The sequence below is a fragment of the Branchiostoma floridae genome, chromosome 2, assembly GCF_000003815.2.
Source record: "Branchiostoma floridae strain S238N-H82 chromosome 2, Bfl_VNyyK, whole genome shotgun sequence".
NCBI lineage: Eukaryota > Metazoa > Chordata > Leptocardii > Amphioxiformes > Branchiostomatidae > Branchiostoma > Branchiostoma floridae.
The window spans coordinates 18,491,221-18,515,984 of record NC_049980.1 but is presented as its reverse complement, the minus strand read 5'-3'; the positions used below and the strand labels follow the sequence as shown (position 1 = coordinate 18,515,984).

Here is a 24,764-nt window from a genome sequence, read left to right as displayed (position 1 = left end):
GTCAAAGGTTTTAGTAGTATGGGACAGAAAAATTTAACGAAATTCCATCGTGGGATAGAGGAACAGATGCTGGAATGAGTCCTGGCATAAGACAGGATCAAGTTGATTGCATGGGTTTTTCTCTGATTTTTTTGCCAGACGTCAATTTCTGTTTCTATACTCCATGGGCAAAGCCCACTTCAGGGGTATCCAACCCAGGTGCGAACTAATAACATGGCCAGTGGTGGAGGTCTTGTACATGTACCACCAGCCTGCATTAAAAAGATTCTTAGGCTGTAAACTTGACTTAAGCCTATTATTCTTATTTTCACAATCACTCCCTCACCTTCCCAGAGCATTGTGGGCTACTTTGGTGGAACAGAGAACAGACATGTGGTCAGAGTCGGCTGTGCCCTGAGGGATGACCAGCTGGTGTTGTACCAGACTGACAGAGAAGAGGAGCAGGTCCCACTGAAGGTAGTGTACCGCCTGTGTGGGGCTGCATAACAGAACAGTGTACTGGAACAATACCACAGAAATGTTTTAGGTGCAATAACTACCTAATAAAATATGATACATGATGTTTCTTATTTTGTGTAAGCCCCAAAAAAGGAAACAAATATTATGTCAGTGTTGTCTGTGATTTGAGATCATCTAAGGAGAGTACAAGGTTGATATTCTAACAAGTCCATATTAATATGATGTTTTTTTGGAAACAAATTAGCAAACAGAAGAAAAGGTTTCCATAGATAAATGATGTTCTTTATCTAGTTCAAATGTCAGAAATGAAAAAAAAACATAATATCAGCACTAAGGACAGCTCTCACCATGGAAAGTGTGCAGTGTTACAGATGTCGACACTACTGTTAGAATAGCTTATATGCAGCACAAAGGCAAACTACTTTAGTACAAACACTACATCATCACCAAGTACAGCACCTAGAATGTATTGTTTACCTTGCCATGACCATATATATATATCAGAAGTAAGTGTTACTCAGCACCATATTTGGTAGCCTAAATATGTATGCTACATTTGTATATCAGGAGCAAAGAGAGAACATTCAGTATGACAAGTCAAACACATTAAAAAGTGTATCTTTACAACAAAATATATGGTGGAGGCATGAATGCACTACACAATTTTCAATGTTAGCAGTTCACAAATCTTCGGACATCACTACCACCGTCACAGTCTTCATGACCAGTGAAGGAAATATCAGCACCAAGGACAGCATTCAGAGCAAATGCTTTGCATGTACACTACTATGGACAGAACTACCTGTTTAATGTATTCAGCACTTGGAAAAGTTCCATTCCTGTAAATGCTAGATTGGAGTAAATGCAGCCCCCTCTATTAACATAGTTCTAGATCTGTTATGTACATACATGTACAAAATCAATATGTTAGATCAAGGAGGTTATATAACCTCCTTGATCTAACATATTGATTTTGTATAGGTTATATAACCTCCTTGATCTAACATATTGATTTTGTATAGGTTATATAACCTCCTTGGTTAGATGAAAATGGTACCAAGCCTTGTGTTGTCCCTTCCTTTTTTCATCATTTCAAGGTTTGACCCATGAGCTGCTGTACCCTTCATACAATTTCTGGGGACACCAAAAATGTTTGGAAAATTTCGTCTCTTTGCAGAGGACTGAAAGGTGTTTTGGACCTCCTCCCCCGGAGCTGCTGCAAGCATACTCTGGAGTGCATTTTGGAGTCATTGCTTAAATCACATTGTAGAACATTCTTTTTCTCTTTACACATGTCTTTTGCAATATGTTTCTGAATATACTTTTGGAAAGTGATTTTTAGTTAAGTAGCACTAACTTGTATCTCCCTCCTATTTTCTTAAGCGCCCGGCATTTTGTCCCATCACACATCTATCATCTGAAGCTGCTACTTCCCTCCCGACAGACACCCTGAACAGGGGTGTGGATGTGGGTGTGGCTGTTGTCCTGGAGACTAAGGACCAACATGTCCTGCTAACCCGCAGAGCCCGACACATGAGAACCTTCCCTAGAGTCTGGGTACCACCCGGAGGTCACATAGAGGAGGGGGAAACAGTAAGTGTTTGTTGCCATTGTGTCATATGGCTAAGTAGCAGAGTTAGGAAATTTGGAAGTTATAATACCAGGTACATTCAATACGGTGATTGATGGCGTACTGTAAAGGTCAAATGTTTAAATGAGAATGGGTGCCAGACTACATGTAGATACAAGTCTACTAAAATGCATCTGATAGGCTTTAATCTGTACAGAGCATCACATGAACGTCAGGAATATTTTGTGATACATGTACATGTGAAAAGTGCCAACTGATATATGCGGCTGCAACTGATATCTGGTGCAGATATTCAGCCTATAAAAGAAATTCAGCTCACTTGTGAAGACAGTAATCAGAACTGATGTCTTTGAGACAATTCTAGAGACTGATATCTAAAAATTAGTCTTCAGTGATCGTTCCCAATAAGTCTGAACACTGCTCCCAGAGAAAAGTTACTGTAACAGCATTGTCCTGTCAAGTCTACTGTATAAAATATATTTGCTATGTGGAACTGATACCAAGGCGCTTTCTAGTATCCAGGACCAAGCTTTGATAAAGCTCCTAGCTGATACTGAGTCTAATCTACTCACTACAGCTACTGGAGGCTGGCAGACGGGAACTGCAGGAGGAGACCGGCCTTCACCTGCCCGAGTGTCAGGGAGATGTCCTTGGTCTGTGGGAGGTACAGTAAAGGTCACATACTCTGCCAGGGGCAAATACAGCAAGATTAAATCCTCATTCAAACAGTCATATCTGTTTCATTGCAGATTCAGGCTTACTGTTAGACCAATCAACTGGATTAGAATTAATTGCAATGGCAGGTCTGTGGTCTTTGTGGGGCCTTACCAAGGTCAAGTACAAGATTAGTTTTTCATTGAAGCAAATGCATCGGATTTCAATGAAGACAGAGAGCAATTAGTAGGGTTATAATTAATCGTTACAGCAAAACTGGTCTTTATTGAGGTATGAGTTGTCATATGACAAACAAATTGAAACATTTGGACGACTTGAGAAGCATCATCTATCAAAAGAATTGATTATTTTCTGTAACAGCAGCTTAGACCTAGAACCATCAGAGTGGGCCTCTTGCTTTTTTCCTGCCAAGGTTGCTAACATTATTACCCTACTGAAGAGGTGCAGTCGTTCAAGCATTCTTCAGTCTCAAAATACCCAGTGGGCCTCCATACTGAAGAAATCTACCCAACACAATCTGAGTGTGATTTTCTCCTTTCCATTACATATTCAATAGGTTCCATGCAGCCTGAACAACTGTTGGATTGCTAGATGCAAGGGTAACAGTGCCTGATTCATATCTGTCTGAAGGTCTCTAAACTGTACTGCCTGAACTCTGAACCTCCACCACCAGCCTTGACTCTATTTACAGAAACTCTCTTTTCGGGCACTATATGGAAATGTTTGCACTCAAGTGACATGTTACACAATAGAAATGTTTCTGACAAGGGTTGTACAAAATGCACAGGAGAATTTGTATGCAAGTCAAGGTCTGGCATTGGTGAACTGTGTGTACCTTGCAGCTCACGTCCTCCCTGGATACTTATTATCGCTGCCCCAGTCTTATCTCCTGAGCTGGAGGGGTTTCCTGGCAAATTCCCCATCGGAATTCAAGCTTGAAAGATTTCCATTAAGAGCACACCAAATTGATTGCTTTGGTTCTCAGATTCGCCAAGTGAATGTCCTTTTTTCTGATTTGAAATGGGCGCAAAAAAAAAGTCATGTACTGATCTGAGACTACAATTTTTGTATTCCCTTGAATGCTTAATATGTTTTGGCACTAGCAGTTGAAAAAGTACTTGCATTCTGTTGTATTAAAACATCTTTGACTGTAAGCAGTGTGTCTTGTTCTTGTTCCGTAGATTTATCAATGCAATTAAGTACAGTGAAAGGATGTGATCAATAACAGAATACCTGTTTTAATTTCATTCCTCCTGCCCACAACATCAAATTCCAAAAATCCAAGATAACTCACATGGTGTAGTTTGGTTCAGCTGATAGCTGGAATGAAAAATGGAGTTTCACTAAACTTGGCAATTGGCAAATATGAAGTAGCTAATACATAATACAGCATGTTGAGAGATTCCAAAACATACTATTTTGAACATTGTATGGTTGGTAGCCTTTATAGCTTACATCAATTAGTATGGTATCCCTCAAACACTGGAGCACAGCACTAAGTCAGATTAAAGCAAACTGCATGATTTACAAAGTTAACTACCATAATCTGTATTAATATCTATAGAACATTTCCAATCACTTTTGAAATCAATGAAGCAGTCCAGTGCTGACCACCATGTTGGTGTCCTTGATTTGTGTGCATTTCCATGAAATGTAGCTCAAGCATAGTTAAGAAGCATTTTTATGTTACGTCTGGTATTCTTCTGGTGTATACTTTATGATTCTCTTCTGTGATCTGTATGAATGAATTCAATAGTGTTTACTTGTGAGAGTCAGAAGATATTAAAATCTGCAGTGTAACTTGAGTTTTAATGAAGCATAAAAAGCGCACACAGCTTTGTACAACTACTTACTGGTCAGCTGCTCCATGTCATCTCCCTTCATGTCCTGATTACTGAGATGATGATGGCATATTTCTGAAGTTTCCACAATACCACACAATTCCATGTGTAGTTTTATACTTGTTTCATCTTTTGCAGTCAGTGTTTCCACCCATGCTGAACTTGGGCCTGCCCAAACGCCATCACATAGTGGTGTATGTGCACTTGCTCGCCCAGCAGTCACAGAAGGTACTGCAGGATAGACTGGAGCTGCAGGCATCTGAGGTGGATGGTGCAGCCTGGCTGGACAGGAGCCTGGTGGAGGCTATTGCTGCATCAGATCAGGAGCAGGAGGGTCTTACACGTTCATGTTCATCAATACCAGAGACATTCAGGTGAGTAAAGAGCATAATTGCAACACCAGACAATAGATAATTATTGTATACTGTCAAAATTTGCAACCAAACTGAGAGTAAAATTGAGGAGTATACTGCAAGATCATGGGGACCTAATTTTGCAATAGGGAAAAGGGGCATTTTGCCATGTTCAAAGTTCACAGTAGTCACACACAATGTATTACAAACAGTTAGTGGTTCACAACATTATGATTTCCCATTGAAGAGGATAATCACTGTAAAATCTAAACACAGTGAGTATTTCACAGTATAATGTGACATCCATGCCAGACTTTGAAAACTGCCCATGTAATACAGTGTCATGAACATTCATCTGAAAACTTTTGGTCAGGAGTGTTGTTAATGCTTCTGAAAGCAAATGTGCTTAGTCTAGTAAGTTACTTTAAAAACATGTATATTTATATAATAAGTTAGATGAATGTAACCTTAGCACTATTCCCTTCTGTTTCGAAGCCAAAGGCTGTATCAAGTGCCTCAAACTAAAAATGAACTAACAATATTCTAACTTCCTGTCTCCCCAGAGCCACAGTATTGAACCCAGATGGACAGGTCCAGACAGAGGACATTAGCACCACCATGCTGATGATACCATCATTGCAGGCCAGACAGGACCAGGAGAGAGTTAGCACTGGGACAAAGTTTGCCCTGGCGCAGTGGATTAAGTACATATCTGGGAGAATGGGTGGGGATAGGAAACTTGGCTCCTTGTAACCTTTAAGGAAGTAGATGGAGGGGAGATTCTTTTAATTCATCAACTTTTTATTTCAACATGATGAAACCAAAAAGCAATCTAGACATCAATATGATATGATGGTCCTTTGTATTTTCTTGCCAATATTCTGACTAAGGTTGTATCATTAACAACAGATCAAAGGAAGTGATTTCTAATAATCCTTATAACAAATAAAGCATTCCTTTTTTTCAACATATCTCTAGCCGCCAGACATGCATATTTACACCCATGTTTTGAATACAGTGTATTTTCTGTTATTCTGTAGACCTGTCCTTGGTGCTGATTTTTGTGTGTCTCAACCATACTATTACCAGGAAGAGCTTTCACAATACAACACTACCAGATAAACCCAGCAGTGCTGAACTGATAATACCTGTCACTGTCTTACAGAGATAACAGGATGTTGCTAACTCCTTGTCTCGGATACTCTATAAATTAAAGTAAGAATGGCTTCATCTTATGAATGATATCTGCATATATGTCAATTTCATTATACACGAAAAAAAACCTGTCAGTTAGCCTGATTTAATCACAGTTCTTATTTGCCCGTCCTACATTGCCACACAGAGGGGCCAATCATGAAGCCCCAGAAAGCAGAGTTTTCATTACACAGACAACCTGCCAGTTTGATGCATGTCTTTCTGAAAGAATAAGAATTCAATGGATCATTTTATGTTACAACATGCTGTATGTGTTATTTTCATACCCTCTGTGGTGAATTAAGGATTTATGCATTCTTCCTCATAATTGTACACAAATTTGATATTTCATGTGTGTATGCCTAAGTTCACTTTTACTTAAGTTACATATGTCACAAAAATAAAATTCTCGTCATTCCCTCAAGAAGCATTATTTTATGCTAATAAATCCCAAAATTGGTATCATTAAGGTGCTTTGGTATTCCTGTCCACTCAAGTTACATATGTAACCATCTGAGATAAATGTTACAGTGACTAACTGTAAAATGAAGAACAAGATTGCTGATATGACTCTCGATGAATAAAGAATGTCATTGGGAATAAATCATATTACTCTGAAGGAAGGTAATGCCAACTTAATTTGGACGAAGGAGATATTTTCCTATCAGCAAAATGGGCTCAGGGGCACAATAACTGCACTTTACAAGCATATTCTTGTAAATTGCAACTTTTTTCTAACTCCCCTTTTCTGTTACAAACGCCCATGTTAATTGAGGAAAGCGTTAGGATTTTGCATGTCAACCTCTGCTTGGAGATTATGATAACACGTGCCGACCCGTCAGCCTGCTGCAGACGTACTGTGTGAAAGTAAACAGTACAGACAGGTGTTTCTTCTGCGTCATAGCTGTCTGACATGAATGTTAATATGGCGGGCAGTTATATTACTCTGCTACTTCTGGCGGCTACTGTCTGTGGGGGTCTAGAGGATGGAACATTCGCAAAAACTCTACGAATGCCCGGCGCTACCCCGGAACACGTGAGTTTTACAACGCAATACAATGTTTGTAGCGTTTTGTTCAATGAGTGATTTTTCTTTAAGAGTTGGTAGGACTGTTAAAGGACATTAGGTGTATAGTCATAACTGTACATTAAAAAGTATTTTTCAAATACAAGAGCCAAGATACACAACAATGCCTAGTATTGAAGAAGCATTCTTTGTTCATAACATCATTGTTTTACTTAATCCACAAGGCATAAATCTGGCTTTTTGCAGTATGTTAATGTTGTAAGGACTTCTTTGTTTGTATCAGTCGTAATCAAAAGATAACAGATATACATTACATGGAACGCCATGTTTCTGCTCAACAGAATAACACGAGCATAGAGGTGCACTGTGTAGCTAGGGGCCCACAATGTTGAGCAGGCCGTATGGAAGAGCGATTAAATCAGGCTATGTATTTGTGGTCTATTCCAGTCTGAAGCCCTGCTCTGCCACGCTGTTAAGATGGAGGACGATCCCACATATATCGGTAATAATACTACCTTTCCACTGAATGGAGACTGGTGAGAGACCACTGTGCAACGAAAAATTGATCTGTATGGTCTGTACCTTAATGGTTTAAAAATGATTTGAAAGATGATAAAGCACAATGGACTTAGACAATGTTGTTTTCTCATAGTGAAATGCATTTGAACTTGACTTTTGGACGTCTCTTAACGGTCGCCGCCTAAGTGGAAATGGGATATGAGGATACAGCATATACTAGTAGGTCACTGGGGAGGGGGGGCGGGGGCAGATATATTGGAAGATGATATGAAGTAAGTTTGCGTCATGGAATGCACAGCGAGTCTACGATACAATTACAGTGTAGTGGCATCTCCAATGGTAAAATTCGCCTACATCAACCCATTGATTATTTGAATAGATCCACATAATGTACTACTAAGTAAGAGCGACTTGTATTACGGAACCTCTACAACAAAATAGCGATATGAAAATAAGACACAGAGACGATGTATTCTAAACATGATACTGCTCTCAATAGTTGCGTATGAGCCGCATGCATCGGGAGAGATCGCACATCACATGATGCTGTACGGCTGTGAGGAACCTGGAAGTACAGACGAGATGTGGTAGGAACATATTTCATTTTTTTCTGTTCAAAGAAAAATCAAATGATACAGATATATGGACAAAGACAAATTGACAGCGGACTCAAGCAATGAACAATTCATACTCAAGCCGCCACGCATACATCATGGAAAATAAAAATGTCTACACAAGTTTGACAAATTCTACACAAATACCCATGCGCCCATCCACACTGATCGCAGGCACACATTCACTCGCAGTCGCATGCGTTCTGAAACCGAATTTCAAAGTGTCGGCAACAACATTTATATCGTATTGTATCCTTGTATGGCGATGAAAAATGTGAATTTCTTTTGGTCTATTTCCTTCTGTAAGGAACTGTGAGGAGACCCGTGGAGGCGGGCGAGTGTGTGCGGACGGAGCGGGGCAGGACTCCCGCCAGGTAGTGTACGCCTGGGCCCTGGACGCGCCGGCCTTCAGCATGCCGGAAGGTACTTATCATTAGTTACACACTGTTTGCATGGCAAAGTAGTAACGTTTGGTTTAGATATCGATAATTACCGGGCTTGTGTGACTTAGTCCATTCATAACTGTCTTTGTGAAAAAGCAAAATTGTTATGTCAGATTACAATGCTTTGAGCATGCTCTACAGCATGCTACATGTATGTGCAAGGTTTCCATTCTTCATACTTTGTATTATATCTAACGTCGACGTCATACCGTTCTGTTTGAGATGTCGGCTTCCGAGTTGGCGGGACAACGCAAATCAAGTACATCGTATTGCAGCTGCACTACAAGAATAAACTGCCAGGTGAATTTCAAACTAATATCTAACAGTAGTTATGTGATTCCTCTCCACATGCGTGATATTTTCTGTCATTTGAAGAAACTTCAGGCACTTGCATGAAATTTTTGAAATACATTTTCATGACTTACGCTGATTTTTCGTGTCGGGTCCAAGTCTTAGCTCAGTCTGTACACATGTACTTTCTTCCTAGTGGACACCAAGGACAACTCGGGAGTTACACTCCACATGCAAAGGAAACAGTGAGTGTTCACTAACTTCCAGCGATTTGTAAATAAATCCATCCTACATGTGTCGTGCATATAGTGAAATGTTGTTGTTGTTGTTGTTGTTGTTGCCTCATGTAATCAATATCACATGCGGGCTCCTGATTGGTTAATCGCTTCAGACTATATGAGAACATGTTGCATGTTTTACTCTCAATTGACTTTTTCAGACCCAAATTTCAAGCTGGGTTTTACGTGCTTGGTACCTGGGGAGCCATTCCTCCACATGTGGAGAGTGAGTTTGAATACTATATTTCAGAGTTCGAGTCTTTTTATCATTTTCAATTGACTATTTTCGTCAGTAAACTACTTTTAATGATCATGGATTGTATTATCATAATACTTGAAAATAAAATTACGAATGAAACTGCATTTATGTTTGATATGAGCATTCATCTGTGTTTGGCAGACTACTACATGGAGACAGCCTGTGAATATGCCGATGCATCCCCCATGTATCCCATCGCCTACCGGACACACTCACACAGTCTGGGTATGTGACTGGTTGTATGGTAGCCCACGGCGCCAAGAAGAGAAACTCCCCTGTGCGAAAACGACGTCCTGGTTTTCGCAGAAGATCAGAACGTCGTTTTCGCAGAAGATGAAATTCATCCTCGTAGGCCACAATAGGTTACATGATCCTAGCTTACGGTCACATCAATGTTTTTACAACTAGTGGGTTCTGATTCCGTGTCAAGTTACGTCTTTTATAGAGCGCCTTCAGGTGTCGTCATCGCCGTGTTTGTAACCATGTTGGTATCGCTATTCACGTGTCAGTAAAACAGACATTTAAAGGTCTTTTCCCAAATAACCTCTAATAATCAGAATTACTACAGCCAAGAAAGACAGTCACAGACTTTAAAATTGTCAATAAACAAAAAAAAGGCTGGGTCGACTTGGACTGTATTCCATTGAAGTCTAATAGGGACACCAACACGGCGCCCGTTGCCCGCTTTATTATTATTATGGAAAGTGAATGAAAACTCTCTATCCTGTCTGTCAGGCGTGGTTACGTCAGGATATCGGATTCGCGGCAACCATCAATGGACGGAGATAGGCCGGATGTCCCCGCAGAGGCCACAGGTACTTTTTATAGTGTCTATATTTCAACTTTTTCATTATGTCTATAAATCAACTACCGAAAACTCATTCTTCACTCGGAAATCATAATAGAATCGTCGACTGACACGACTGTTTGTTGTATGTAATTATATTGGAATCCTTAGCCATCAGGTGAAAGTTTAAACGTATCCCCATCACATATCATTCACTTGATATCTTTTTCTCTAGATGTTTTATAACGCCACCACGCCTGGGATGTCGGTCCTGCCAGGTGATGTCCTGGTGAGTAAAATACATCTCTACGGCAGTATCTATAGAAGTGATAGACATTCTGGCATTTAGACCAATTGCTGACGTCACTTCACCTAGCTGGTTGGTCGATTGAATTCTGTGGAAGACTTGTTGGAACAAAGTGTTTGTTCCGTACTATGTCAAATAGCAACGTCTTTTCTCCTACTTAACCGCTGTTCTGTTGTACCCGGTGAAGCCTACGTCAGTGGGCCTTGTTGCCAAAAGGCGTTTAACAACGTATTTTGGCCTTCAATGTGGATTGGTACATACTTGTTGCGGGAAATATTGTATTTTTCTTGTTGGATGATATATTCTACAGGCTGCCCGTTGTACGATGACAAGTCATAGAGACACCGTAACAAAGATTGGGTAAGTTAATGTCACGTATTAGTAATCAAAAATAGTGTTAGTATTGAAAATATCCCCCTACAATGTATGGCAATGTTTCTAGAACATATCATAAAAATGTGAGCAAAAAATCAAGAGGAAATGTATGAAGGTAAAAAACAAGTTCGTCATTTTCAGCCACCGTAATGTCACTGTTTTGTCAAAATCGCAGGGAGACCAATGCAGACGAGATGTGCAACTTTTACATCATGTACTACACCGCAAGAACAGACGATCTCACTGTGCGGTGGTGTTTCCAACAAAACTACCACTGGGAGGAACACTTTTCCAGTATTCCAGACAAGGCGAGCTCATTGGATGGCATCCCAGCAGCTGATGATGACGTCAGGGATCATCATATGCACCGCCATGATTGATGCATTTTATTTCTATGCACGCCACGGAGCCCACCCGACTTATCAATAAAGTTCCTGGTTTGAATCACAGAATGGTGTTTTCTGGCATATATACTTAGGAAATATAAGGTAAAGAAGCTCAGTCAAATATCAACGTATCAATTCGGACGTGCTACAAATCATTTTGGTTCCTTACAGCAATCATTGTGGTGTGTCGCTAGGAGCGTGTTGCAATCAGACTTTTCCCCCCAAAATAGTTCAATATCGATTGTATTACGCAAAATAATCTGTCCGATGACAAACCAAGAAGCGACCACGCTTCAGTATAGACCAAGACAAGTGAGTCTTATAGCGCGAAGTATCAGGCATAAGCAACTCTTGGTCTAGATCAAACCTTCGCGATCCTGACTTTTGTATTTCTTTAGTCTCAAGTCATAAAGTTTGGTGGTACTGTAATAGCCATTTGTGCCACTGGCAATATAAAACCGTGTAATTACTGTTTGAATATCCGTCCCCGTGTTATACAGTAGCACTGACCATAAACCATGCTGGTAGTAAAGGCTCACCAATGGGTCTTAATTTGGAGTGCGAAGGAAACGGTAATGAAAGGAGATAGGAAGAAAATACCATACGTGATCTCCATGTTGCCACTTCTTCTATCTTAACCAGGGTTACAGAGTCAGAGTCAATGCCCTTTTTTATAAAAGGCACCATCTTGTATATTAAACAGCGTCTTGAGAATATATATTGTAGAGATCCATCCATAGAAGTATTGTGCAAATCAAGGATTTAACTCGAGGATTCTGTTAAAAAAATCAAACGTAACAAACGAGTAACTTAACTATCCTTTAGGAGCAACGATTTCGGGAAGTTTCTGGTACGACCTTTGCAACCATACGCAGACCAAAAGTATTCACCTGTACACTCTGAAGCCATTATCAGCCCTTCTTGTGCCGTTCTGCCGTTTCATCATTCCCGTCACGGGTCAAACGTACTGCAAGCCTGCAGCACTGCATTATCTTGACAACCAGAAGAAAACTCGTAGTGACTTTAAGAAATGAACCGTCTTGTTGGTGCCAAACAATCGGTGGATCGCGGAAAAGTACACGTTCATCTCAATTTCGATCTACATTAAAACAATGAACCTGCTGGTAATTTACGATCTGCCACTTTAATTGAAAGACTTCGGACGAATAGTGTACCTGAGAATATAGATTATACAAGTAGCAGCTTAGGCTGATATCCTTAGATTTGGTTTGCTCCCCCCCCCCCTATATGTAAAGAACAAAGCATGAGTAGTTTTAACAACATCACCTCAAACTCCCTCTAGACGCCCCCAGAAGGGAGTACGAAGGTAGAAATCCGTGACCCGAAACACTTTTCATCTGCCGAAAGGGGTTATTGACTTTGTGTAAAGTGCTCCTGGTCTGGAGAGTGCCGTAATGTTTTAATGCTGTAAGTCTAAGGAGACTGCCGGGAGGGATGATGAGCTCTTTTAATTGGAAATAGTCGTCCGGAAACTGCTTCATCAGCAACAGGAATGCCGTGTAGCGCTTGTCGTTACTATCGTCCCAGCTCAGACTCACAACAGGATGTCATCAGGGCAGATTTAGGCGCGTTAATTGGCAAGGGGATCAAAGTCGTGACTGTGAAGCTAATCCCAATGACAAAGCAATGTCAAACACCTTTAGCATCATTATCAGTTGAATGGAATCCGTGAGCAGGGACAGATATAACAGTTTGAAGATGAGTAGCTAACGTAACGAAGGTCGCTATGGGAACGGCAGAAAAAGACAAGACAGGAATAACTGATCGCTGTGATTAAGACTCAGCTTATAGAACCACGAAATTCAGGCTTTCCAACTGAAGTTTCTGACAAGTTCAGCACCAAGGACAGGGATATGGCAGTAGACTCTGTCTAACAATTCCATTATCGCGCTATAACGATTTCTTTAGAAAGTTAGTGAACTTTGTCTTAAACGTCCTTCCATTTCTACTTTATCTCTTGCATCTTAATCAGAAAGTCGAAGGAGCACGTTAAGGCAATGTAATTCTAATATCATTACAAGGTGCGGTCGGAACGTGTCGAACTTTTGTGACAGGAGGTCAGGATGATGAGCTTCTTGGGTCACATGGGGCACCGTGCAGAGAGGGTGGCGCTACCTACAGACGTAACCTCTGTTTCCCCAAGTGCTTAATCATGTTCACCATGCCGGCTTAATACCCCCTTCACAATAGGCGCGATTCGATCGGAAGACTAGTTTACGAACTCTGATTGACATTTTCGTGAGTAAGACGTCCGGTGTTCTCACGATCATCTTGCGATTTTTAGGGATCGCCGGCAGTTTCCAGGAGTCTTACGACGGTCGCGGTGCAGCGAAACATGTTCTTAACATATGCGACTAGTCGAAGGAAATCTCCAAAATCGCACAGCTGTTACCGAGTCGCAGATTGTGCGTACAAATCGTGCGTACCTTTCAAGGGTATCGGTCAATAGTCTTGCGTCAATCCAACGATTGAAGACCGATAGGCGAGCAAAGACATAGTTATTAATCATCGAGCGTAAATCGGATGGCGAACGCCCGTCAGTTGGGCAACGTTCGGGCGACGTTCGTCCGACTTCCGTTTGTTTACAAATATTGAATTTCTGGGAATGCGAGGGTAATTCTAACATTGTGGCCCCTGTGGCAGTATGTAGGCTGACTTTGTGACACACTTTCTTTTCTTGCGTCATTTCTATTATGCCCGCGCATTCCATTCATTGTTTAAAAAGATTACGACAACAAAATAAGCAACATTTATTGATCTCTTGCCTTTTTTTAGGAACGTTTTGTGTTACCTTGTCCGCGTGCAAGAGGTCATGGGAGGTTTATTATCATAGATTTATTCACCGTCGATCTCACGAGCCTCGCGTATATGTGAGGGGGACAGTTTTGAGGCGAAAAATACGCAAGACCATCTTAAGATCTTAAAATCAGCCGACCTTCCTGCGATCGCGAAGAACGTCCGAAGATCGTATATAATGTGAAGGGGGTATAAGGACGCTAGCGGGACTCTAATGAGATTCATTTCATAAGTATGTCTTCCTTGGGAATCATCTCTCTTTGTCATGCCGCGCTATCTAGAACCTAGTGGGGGAAAGTTGGGCATGGGCGCAACGTCGGGAAAATTCTGTATTGAGCAGATCCGAGTAACACAACGAGTAGCACAACGACCACCCGACAAGATGTATTGTCAATATTTGAAGATGTCTGTAAGGAATGTGATCTGAACACACACACCCTCTCATCGACTGACTTTGATAATGGTGCCAAGTTCATCATACGCATCAAACGACCTTTCGACTAGTATGAGAGTCTAAGGGTACAGACGCGTTGTTACGATCGAGGCTGTCAAACCACAGCAGAATGTAGCACTAGGGAAAATGCAATCTGCATTGCACTAAAACTGAGCTAAAAGCCAATATGAGTAGCGTGCGTAGTCCAGCGATAAACGACTTAATCGGAGAGTCTATTGGATGGTAGAAAGCGTTGCAATATTTGGGACAGGACGAGTTAATTTGTAGTGTATTTAGTGTGCATTGCACATTTCAAAAAGAGCTAATAAAATTGAAATGAGCCTGTATAGCCTGTATACACTATACATAACGTTATGTATTTCCTGTAACGAACGGTGGAAACTCTTTCTCGTCGACGTCACTTTCAGCTTCTTTCCTCCACTTGTATTGAGCTTAGTATGTGTAAAGAGGTACGCCATTACTTCACAACTTGTAGGGAGTCCACGTAAGCCAATGTGAAACATTGTGGAATTTGACACATCTTACCAAAGTTATAATGTACCATTACTGAAGGATGCAGGAGTCGTCGCTATTTCAACATTGAACAACCTAGACCTTACTGTTGTCAGTGTAAAGAGTACCGCCCTGCAGCCTGTCTCGTGAATAAGATTACTATAGTCTTTATCACATCTCCTCCTGTACAGCCTCTCCTCGGGCGGGGCGGAGAGGACATCCCAAGGTCACGGGTGGGTGTAATAATGACGGGTAATCCCGGGCTGTGTACTAGTGCGGGCAGGATTGACAACGTCGTCTAGGGCAGGATATTGCGCGAGATTGCTCGGGCAAACGGCCATTGGTCTCCTTAACCAGAGGGCCTTCATAGAGTCATGAAGTCCTTTATCAATGTCTCACAGCTTTGTCCTGTGTTCAGGGGCACATGAAACTCAACTGAATAAATGTGATGTGCATTATCAAATTCGTTTTTATGTGGACCAATAGGCTCATGTATTCTTTTCATGCATAGCTATGGTGAAATCATTACTGTTGATAGATTAGCAGTTACGGAGCGAACTATAGAGAAATAATCGTCATGTGTCTGCATATATAGCATTTTGTGGGCAAATGTCTGCATATTTTTGTTTGATTTTTCATGTTAAGGTTACAACATTGCAAAGACATTCCTATGTGTAGGATTCAAAATCGTCCTTCGATTGCCACAGTACATCATACAAAAAATGTAGATTTGTCTCACTTGACAAACTTTTAATGAAAATCCTTGGCTTAATGGAAATCATTCCTTAATGAAAACCATTGGCTGAATGAAAATCATTGGCTGAATGAAAATCATTGGCAAACACAGATCCAGTGTTTTAAAACCAAACAACATCTCCTGTCTATTTAAAAGCAATAACAGATATCACACAAGGCAGTCTCCGCACAACATTGTCAATCACATGACTACAACAATAACGTCATCTTCACGACGGTAGTTGACGCCATGAATGTTTGAAAGTCAGAGTGAGGTTTAGGTCTACAATACTAAGAAAATATACATTCCAATACACAATTTGTCACATGGCACGATACAGTCTGTTACCTGGATATAAGTATTAAGTTACATTTGATACAATAATATATTTAAAGAATATTTCGTATTCATTACTTTGGGTCTTTCATCACTTTCACCTTAATACTTTAACGTGTGTTTCACATAATGAAGAACACAGGGCATTATCTACCAAAAACATCCACATTGACTCATGAACTATAAAACGTACTGTTGGATATCTAGAAATTTGTAATTGCCATTTAGCCATACGGCCAAACATGTGAACAGAGATTACAAGTCAGGATAGGTCGAAACTTTCCGAAATTGAAAAGAAGTATATCATTACGATGTCCCATGGCGGAGTGTGAGATTTGGGTGGTTATCACTTGTCAACAGAAATGTAGGAAAGTTCTAGAAACGAGACCGCCTAAGATCTTATTGCCAAAGCTCGAGTGCGGTTAGATTTTCTGTTCATCTGAAATTTCGGAAGCATTTACGTCCTAAGTACAGTTTTACACATAGGATAGTCTGGATAGTATCCAACTTTCAGTGCGTGCAAACAGCATGTGACATAATCACAAACTCTTGGAACGTCTTGAACGTACTTCAAAGACCTTCAGGGTGGTTAACAAGTTCAATAGGAGAGGATAGAACTGAATAACACACATACTTGACATTGAAAGTCTGAACTACTTTTATGGAATGTTTTTAATGTACTTACATCAAGTAACTTCAACTTGTTCTCCATCCAATCCACCGCGCCAGGTTTTACAACCGCGCAAACAGCCAAGCACACCTTTGGAGAATACGTTGGCGTCAAAAGGATAAAAGAAATGGCAAGGTTGGACGCCCGAGTGTCTTTAAATGCGGGGATTATGTGAAAATGGAACCTCAGAGTAAACGTTGAGAGATACTAGAAGCTATAGGTGGGTAACTAATTTACTCTTTTGAAGCTTTTGTAGTTAGTAGAGGGAAAGAATAAGATCGTCTTTGGACACATGAAATTTGTTTTGGAGACGAGATAGGGATGAGTGTTAGCGTGATACTGTAACGCGTACGTGTTCACTTGCACGGAACAACGACGTCGGCAAACTTGTTACTTTCGCCACGAGGGTCCTGTTTTGGTAGCGTTTGTATGTACATGTTTGTGGATGGACAACATAACTCGAGAAGGCCTAAAAGGGTTGTATTAATATGCAATATAGATACAAGTAGGTCATGATGAGACCTTGAAATTTTATCCCCAAGCGGTTTGATACTGCCGCGCAAGTTCCGATTTTGATATACCGAGTTTTGCATATGTTATGGTTGTGGATAGCTCTTGGGACAGAGAGTACGGGGTGCAGGTCTGGGCCCCTTAGCAGCTTCTTGGAACTACAGGAGCTGCTTTATTTCAGATTTAGAAAGGAAATTATTTCAGAAGAGGTTGACGCATCGTCATAATTTTTGGTAGATACAGTGTAGTTTGATTTTTTTAGATAGTGCTAATAAAAGATTCATTTGCCTATCATTTACATTTGTGAGAGACAAAAGTATTTGGCTAAGATCCTGGGACTACGTTACTGGGCAGATGAGGAGCAGTCGGTCAATCGAGAGTGTCATCAACTAGAGTTTGTTACGCATGAAACGTACGTAAATCACTTCTCTTTCTCCGGTTCCACCGTGCTGGAGGCTGGGGTGAACAGCACGGTTGTGTAAGTCTCATTGTCCGGCAGAGATGACATCTTCATGCTGGAGCGGGTACGGATTATGATGGGGAGATCCACCATCTCCATGGCGAGGTGCGTCCTTCCGGTCGGTCTCCGCTGGATCCGGGTGCTCTTGGTGGAGAGCCCGTAGCCGCCAGTCTTGTCCGCCTGTCCCAGCTCCTTCAGACACGCCTGTGTGGTGTTAAAGTACAGGAACACGAACGGGTTGGTGGCGGTGTTGGCGCTGGCGAAGATGCCGAGCACGGCGATGACGTCAGGGTTGAGCTTGGACGGGTCTCCGAAGGCCATCCACATCTCGATGATGAAGTAGGGAGCGCCGCAGATGAAGAAGGTCAGGATGATCACTATGGTCATCTTCAGGGTCTTGATCTTGGCCTTGGACAGTGTTCCTGTTCCGGTGCTCTGATTAACAACGACAACAACAAGAATGAGTAATATATATACATATATATATATATATATTCAGATACTCAGAAAACATGTTTATGTGCACGGTCAGATTTGTGCATGCTGGGGATCATGTACATGATCAAACATAAATATCTGAATTCACTACAGTGTACATCCTATAATGTGCTTGTTATCGATTGTAAATGTAATGCTGTTTATCAGAACCGTTTCTCTGGTCACTTTCTAAGAAATTATAGCATTCTGTAACTAACCTGTAGATAGACTTTCCCTTTCTTGTTGAATGTAGCTCTCTTAGACGACTTGCCCTCCTTGACCTTGTCTGAGATTTTCTTCAAGATTCGAGCGTAGGTCACGGCGATGATGATGAGCGGGATGAGGAAGAGCACCGTCGCGGCGTAGGTGATGTACGCCTGCCGATGCCACAGCGGTACCGAGCCAAATATGGACTTGCAGTGCTGGATGTCCTCGCCATCGACCTCTACTGCACTGAAGACGTACGCCTGCGGGAGGGAGGATAGCAGAGCCGTTCCCCAGGCGGCAAGGATGAGGGTCGGCGCCGAGAACGTCTCCTTCAGCGGGCTCCTGATGGCCTGGTGTCGGTCCAGAGCGATGACCACGATCATGTTGGAGGAGGCCATCATGCCCATGACCTGCAGGACCTTGATGACCTTGCACATGACGTTCCCCGCCAGCCACACCTCGTCCAGCGACTCCCAGATGATCTGGGTCAGCATGGTGAAGGTCACAACCGACAGGTCGGCCACGGCCAGCCCCAGGATCAGCTGGTTCACGCGAGACTTCTTCCGACGGTTCACCCACATCCACAGATACACCAAGATGTTGCCGAGGAAACCCACCGTTACCATGACTACCAGGGCCACTATTCGTGACTGTGCATTGTAGTCCATGTCCGGGTCTGAGGTTGCGGTGATGTTATATGAGGCGTTCTCATTGACGAAAACGCCCGGGGTCGTCGGGGGATAATCGGTCGGCGTCTCTGTCATCTTCGATTCGCTCTCGTCCTCCTTGTATCCTGCAGAAATCATAATCATTCAAATACCGTGTATGGTGACACCACCAAATACCACATGTCGTGATGACGAAAATCTGTCATTTATCACATTCACAACGTTGAACATGCACTAGGTGTACAGAAGCCAAACCATTAGACATTACGCTAGAAGTTTGACATGACAGGTTTTTAGACACCAATAAGCGTAAATTGCACGCTCTAGCATCAGAAAAGTATTACCCCAATGTGTACCTGTAGATCAACCTTAATCAGGAGTGTAGTGTACGGTTTTAACGTTGCAACAATGCAATAAAAATGTAAATTCCAATGTCATAAGAAGGATGTGACGAATGATTATTGATTGATGAGGGGGTGGTAATGTTGGACATTGTTGACGATGAAACTGATGGTTTGTAGAGATCTCATAGAAATTGTTAATTGGAATGACCGTTTCACTCTACTGGAGACCAGACGCTATCATCATATTCATACTTGTGCGGTACCGTGTAAGGCGGTCACCAGTAGGGCACGCTAACGACATCCGCGGACGTTGGAAGTAAAGGCCGAACAAAATTCGTTTTGTATCTAATACAGATCATACTTACATATGACACGCTTTAATTTTATTCTTATACCTGCGAGGCCGAGTTTTTCTGAATAATGACTGCACACATTACCCATCAAACTCAACAATTTGTAGTGCTAGCGCGGGACTAAACTATAACCTCCGACTATTGCTCTCTGACAAGAAGCATGGCGATCGGCTGTCCACCTACCTGGGCACATAGGCAAAGGTGACAAAGAGGATTGATGGGATCGTAACCCAAGCTCCTATAGAGGAGTATACTGTTGCCAGTCAGATAATCACAATCATTTGTTGTCTTAGATTTGTATGAGGGTGAGTCAAAGTCCATTGGAAGTAATTTTGTAACACGCTCATTTTTCAATCGAATGAGTTGAAATTTGGCACAAAGGTATAGGCATACACCCTCTTGTGATTAAAATATCTAGATTTGGTTTTCATTATTTTATAAGCAACTGAGTTGATTTCAATTTGACCATGCTATAGAAAGCTTGTCAGACAATCACGTCCCCTAAATCTGACCAAGGAGGTTGACCACCGCAAATCTCATGACCACGACAACCGCATATACCTCACTCTACACCAGCAACGAAAAAAAGAAAAAGTGATCGGATTTCGGACTTAAAACTAAGCATATGGCTTATAGAGAAATGCAGCTTATTATATGTGCAGGCTCAGTCTCCTAAAATAGCAAACATCGGTTTAGAGAAATTGTTAATTGTACGTTAATTGGACTTCACTATTCTTCTGACGGGATTCCAAGGGTGTGTTCATCATCAACGCAGTCACCAATGAAATAATGAACAGCAAATTTAGATATTTAAACCTCAAGAAGACATATGCCTCTACCTTTGTTCCAAATTTCAACTCATTCGATTGAAAATGAGTCCCTTATGAAACCACTAGCATTACTTTTTGACATACCCTCACACATTGAGACCGACACATGAATTTTCCTTATTTGCCTGAGACATGTTGAGTGAATATGTCCTGTTGAACAAAGCGTGCCGTCCGAAACAGCTAAAATGTTGACGAAAGTTGATGGAGACTTTAAGGAGCCATCTGTCAGTTGCAATACTATAACTCCTTTCTAGGTATGGATTTGGAAAACAAATTAACATTGGCGACAGGCATTCTGCTTAAACGAGCCATAAGTTGTGAAGGGCTTTGCAATAACAGGTGTAAGGATTTCTGAGGCTGTCATAAAATACCTTAATACCTCTAATTTCCCGTACGGAAATGTGAAGTTATCGCGTTCTTAATTTTTGATGACTTGCCATGTGACTTCCATCCAGTTCTTTTCATCGTGCATCTACAGAAGGGTAAGACTATTGTATCCGCGCAGCTGGCACTGCAAATATCCGCCCACTGATGACGTCAGAGACGGCAATGCCAGGAGCAGATTTGTGCACGCATGGGTAGAGTGATGTGGTAGGTGGTTCGGTGGTCTTTAGGGTATTCATAACTGTTATGAATGATGTGCAGTGCGGCAATGCGTACGTAACATATCGTCCTATGTTTCCTCGTGCATGTGCGTCGCCAAGCATCACGAAAAACATAACGGCAGAAGCATACGTAAGACTTAGTTAAGGAGTTGGATGCTGTTTGCAAGCTCAAAATAGGACCACCACATATCATTCTTCAGTTATGATATTTTGAGATAAAAGCGAATACGAGACATGTGCAATGTGAGCTGGACTCTGTAAACCTACAATCAACTACAGAATGCGCACATAATACCGGGGCTCACCGCACGCGAATCGTGACTGTTATATTTAAACATAAGCACACAGACCGGAGAGAACAAAGGCTCAGTAGACTGCGATAGAATGTTTGAATGCGAGATCTTTGCTCAAGGCAAGAGTTACAAATCTGTGAGAGAGTTGGGACTAATTGCCTATATAGACGATACATCTCTGCACACGCTTGACAGTCCGCTAAGATCAATAGGAAACTAGAAATGCAAGATTTTCCAGAAATTGCAGAGAATGTTTCCCTGTAATCTTTTGCAAAGCTACAACTAGTATACCATGAGGCTTCTCTATAGAGTGTGAGTAAAAAGAAAATAAAGCCCAAGGCCTAGATCATTAACATTATTCATGCAACTGGAGTCATTGACTTACTGCGAATAAGCATCTTTGTAATATAGATAAATATTGTCCCCTACGAAAGAATGGACTCTTGCACACAATGTGAAATAGCAAAATAGACCAGTCCAAAAATACTTCCATTTAAAACTAGTCCAAAATTAGATTTAAAGAATCTAATGACTTGGGCATGACTGGACTCAACTGGATTCATGCATTAGTTTACTACGATAATAGATATGTTTTGTGAAACCTCTGGCATACAATGAAATATGCGCAATTGTTCGTAACAAAAACTTAAAAATTTCTTTCTGTGTATTTTTGTGAAATAGAGGTAAAATGTGGCCATCTGGAGTCTTTGAACATAGAACACAGAGCTTCCATCCCATTTTTACTTTTTTTTTAACACCGCCATACATATAATTGGTTTCCGCTTGGAAACACCAGCATTCTTTTCCCTGGGTCTGACTAAAAACTTACAATGTCCTACTCACTGGCGCTGAAACCATGGCTGCTTTGACAGTTTCCGTGCTGCCGATGAAGAGTGACTTGCACACTGATGCGTGTCGTTTGTTTTATCCCCCATCAGGCACACCAGAAACAATTTTAGCACGTCATTGCGTGCCTGCGTGCTGCTGGATATGTTTCCACGCCTCAGTTTGCCTTGTCGCAAACAGTCAAATTTAGATTTTGACATTGCAAGCTATACCGGGTACTTATCTCAATAAAATTGCCCATAATGCAGTTTTATACAGCACAGACGCAAAGACTGAGCCCTGAGGTCACGCAAGCTTGTCACAAGCAAACATTTCTAGAAAGAGCCGGACCTGTATCTGAATTCATGTCACTAGATATGAATATCAGTAGAACTATAATAGCGGAGTTATAGGCGAAATGGCACTAACACGTGTACTAGAAATGGTAGCACACATTAGAGGGTATAGTTGTCAGTCATAGTAAGAACATGCAGATCTTTTCAAGTCAGAAGTGGATATTGGAACATACCAACCTTCTTTACGTTCGCATCAACAGGTTTTAAGTAGTTCAGAAAGTTTGCTTATGGTTACAAGTAGAATTCTGGTCCAGGTACGTGCTCTGAAATGCTAATGGTGATAAAGTAACCCGATAAGGTCGCTACATCATCACTCCCTTGCGTTTATCTCAATTAGGGGAAAGCAACATTCCCCGGAGAAGGCAACAAAATCTCTCCATTGCCGCCGGCATTGAAGTGGATTTAAGGCACACGACGAGAGGCTTTTCTTATTGCTTGAACACGTATAAGAGTTGCCAAAACAGCTGAAAGGCACTTTTCAACCCGATTTTTCTCCATCAACAGTAATAGTCTTTGCCTTCAAGCGTTTGTTCTTGGTATTCAAGGGAAATGTGGTTCTTTGCACTCAAAGGAAAGTCATCATTTATCTTCCTTTCTAACCAAATCCAATTCACGTCATTTCACTACTTATTATATATACAGCGCTAGACATACGAGGTAAATCAAAATACTGGGTACTGACATTAAAACGAAGTATAAGCAAGCAAATTGCTATCAAGAAGCTAAAGATTGTCCGCACTGCTTTAGTGTCTAAAAAGGATGGGGCATGGTTTTGGTCTCAAGTGACACTCTTACGTGAAAGGGCATAACCCTACTGTTTAAGTACAATATGAAATATAATACTCCGTTTTAAGAAATGTGTGGTACAGACCCTAGTGGCTTCAAGGCGCATGCATGATAATAATGTCAGGGTGGATACTCATTAGCACCTTTACGGTGTCCACTACTCCATGGAATATATGGGTATGAAATTGAACTGGCAAGTAATGACTTTGCCCTTTTATAAAGTCTCAACCAAGCCGTCTGCGCCCACCTTTGTTCTCTCCATAATGTTGGAGGATTTATGGCCTCAAATCCACTCAAAGTGCACTATCTGGCTCTCCGTGCTGGAGGTCTCGTCATATGTGTCACGCAGGCCTTCTGAACAGTACTTCACATCTCTCGTTACTCAAATCTTAGAAAGACTTCACACCAGGTACCTTTGCAGGTCCGTTTAATGACGCATTCATTTCTTATGCAATCTAATACTCGTTCTTCAATCCTTTAAGAGTCGGGACAAAACTACAACGATCTTGATTACTCTGGCACAAGTTGTGACGGCAGCCTAGCCGGTGTTACAGAATTCTGGGGCCCCCCAGAATTCTGCGGCCCCCCTGGTCACGTGACCAACATTTGGCATGCGGGGGCGAGCGGGGGGCGTGGCCTAAAAACTACGATGGCCCACAAGGACATTCCCCATATAAACTGGCTGGCACCAGAAACAAGCCTGTCGTCACATGTGTATCTGTACTGAGGGCCAACATTATGACATTCTGGAGTCCAGATTATGTTGGAAAATGGTCCGTGCAATCTTTTCTAAAAATAAACTGTTTTTCTTATGATCATAGGTTTGCGTAGATATCCGCCTTACTAGATAAAACGTTCTGTGAACTAGCCCTGGGTTGAGCCCTGGACTTTTGGGCCCCCCTTCCCAGGGGACGAACGCTTTGCACAATCCTTACCAAACTTGGACGTCAACAAGTTCCCAACAAGTACTTTAATGTCTTACTAGATAAAGCGGTCTTTGAACTAGCTTTGGAAATTTAAGGAGGGGGGGCCCAAAATACCGGGGTGAGCCCTGGACTAGCCCTGGGTTGAGCCCTGGACTTTTGGGGCCCCCCTTCCAAGGGGACGAACGCTTTGCACAAACCTTATCAAATTTGGACGTCAACA

The 24,764-nt window shown here is 41.7% G+C and overlaps 3 protein-coding genes across 3 annotated transcripts in view; 2 read left to right on the top strand and 1 right to left on the bottom strand.

Annotated features, from left to right (window-relative positions):
* The window catches only part of LOC118407675 (nucleoside diphosphate-linked moiety X motif 17-like), a 29,145-nt gene extending 23,430 nt beyond the window's left edge, over positions 1–5,715 (top strand). Inside the window, exons 2-6 of the mRNA XM_035808209.1 lie at positions 334–456; positions 1,843–2,052; positions 2,628–2,714; positions 4,705–4,940; positions 5,483–5,715. Of these exons, the coding sequence (XP_035664102.1) occupies positions 334–456; positions 1,843–2,052; positions 2,628–2,714; positions 4,705–4,940; positions 5,483–5,672 (846 nt within the window). The 3' untranslated portion in view covers positions 5,673–5,715. The remainder of the gene's footprint in view (positions 1–333; positions 457–1,842; positions 2,053–2,627; positions 2,715–4,704; positions 4,941–5,482) is intronic.
* A 932-nt stretch (positions 5,716–6,647) lies between these two features.
* LOC118407715 (peptidylglycine alpha-hydroxylating monooxygenase-like) lies at positions 6,648–11,452 on the top strand. Its single transcript, XM_035808237.1, has 12 exons — positions 6,648–7,149; positions 7,588–7,642; positions 8,159–8,246; positions 8,581–8,696; positions 8,939–9,016; positions 9,204–9,252; positions 9,447–9,511; positions 9,686–9,769; positions 10,280–10,359; positions 10,567–10,620; positions 10,949–10,998; positions 11,189–11,452. Exons 1-12 carry the CDS (start codon positions 7,027–7,029, stop codon positions 11,391–11,393), a joined length of 1,047 nt encoding a protein of 348 aa, XP_035664130.1. The 5' UTR covers positions 6,648–7,026; the 3' UTR covers positions 11,394–11,452.
* Positions 11,453–15,929: 4,477 nt separating this feature from the next.
* Positions 15,930–24,764, bottom strand: part of LOC118403158 (mesotocin receptor-like) — a 23,939-nt gene continuing 15,104 nt past the window's right edge. Inside the window, exons 2-3 of the mRNA XM_035801704.1 lie at positions 18,570–19,351; positions 15,930–18,309 (exon numbers count right to left, since the gene is read on the bottom strand). Of these exons, the coding sequence (XP_035657597.1) occupies positions 17,836–18,309; positions 18,570–19,351 (1,256 nt within the window). The 3' untranslated portion in view covers positions 15,930–17,835. The remainder of the gene's footprint in view (positions 18,310–18,569; positions 19,352–24,764) is intronic.

Bases quoted from the DNA above. Each gene is read 5' to 3' on its own strand.
- LOC118407715 (XM_035808237.1), top strand. From the start codon at position 7,027: ATGAATGTTAATATGGCGGGCAGTTATATTACTCTGCTACTTCTGGCG. The intron at 7,150-7,587 runs GTGAGTTTTACA...GGTCTATTCCAG, and splicing joins CCGGCGCTACCCCGGAACAC to TCTGAAGCCCTGCTCTGCCA. The intron at 9,253-9,446 runs GTGAGTGTTCAC...TGACTTTTTCAG, and splicing joins CTCCACATGCAAAGGAAACA to ACCCAAATTTCAAGCTGGGT.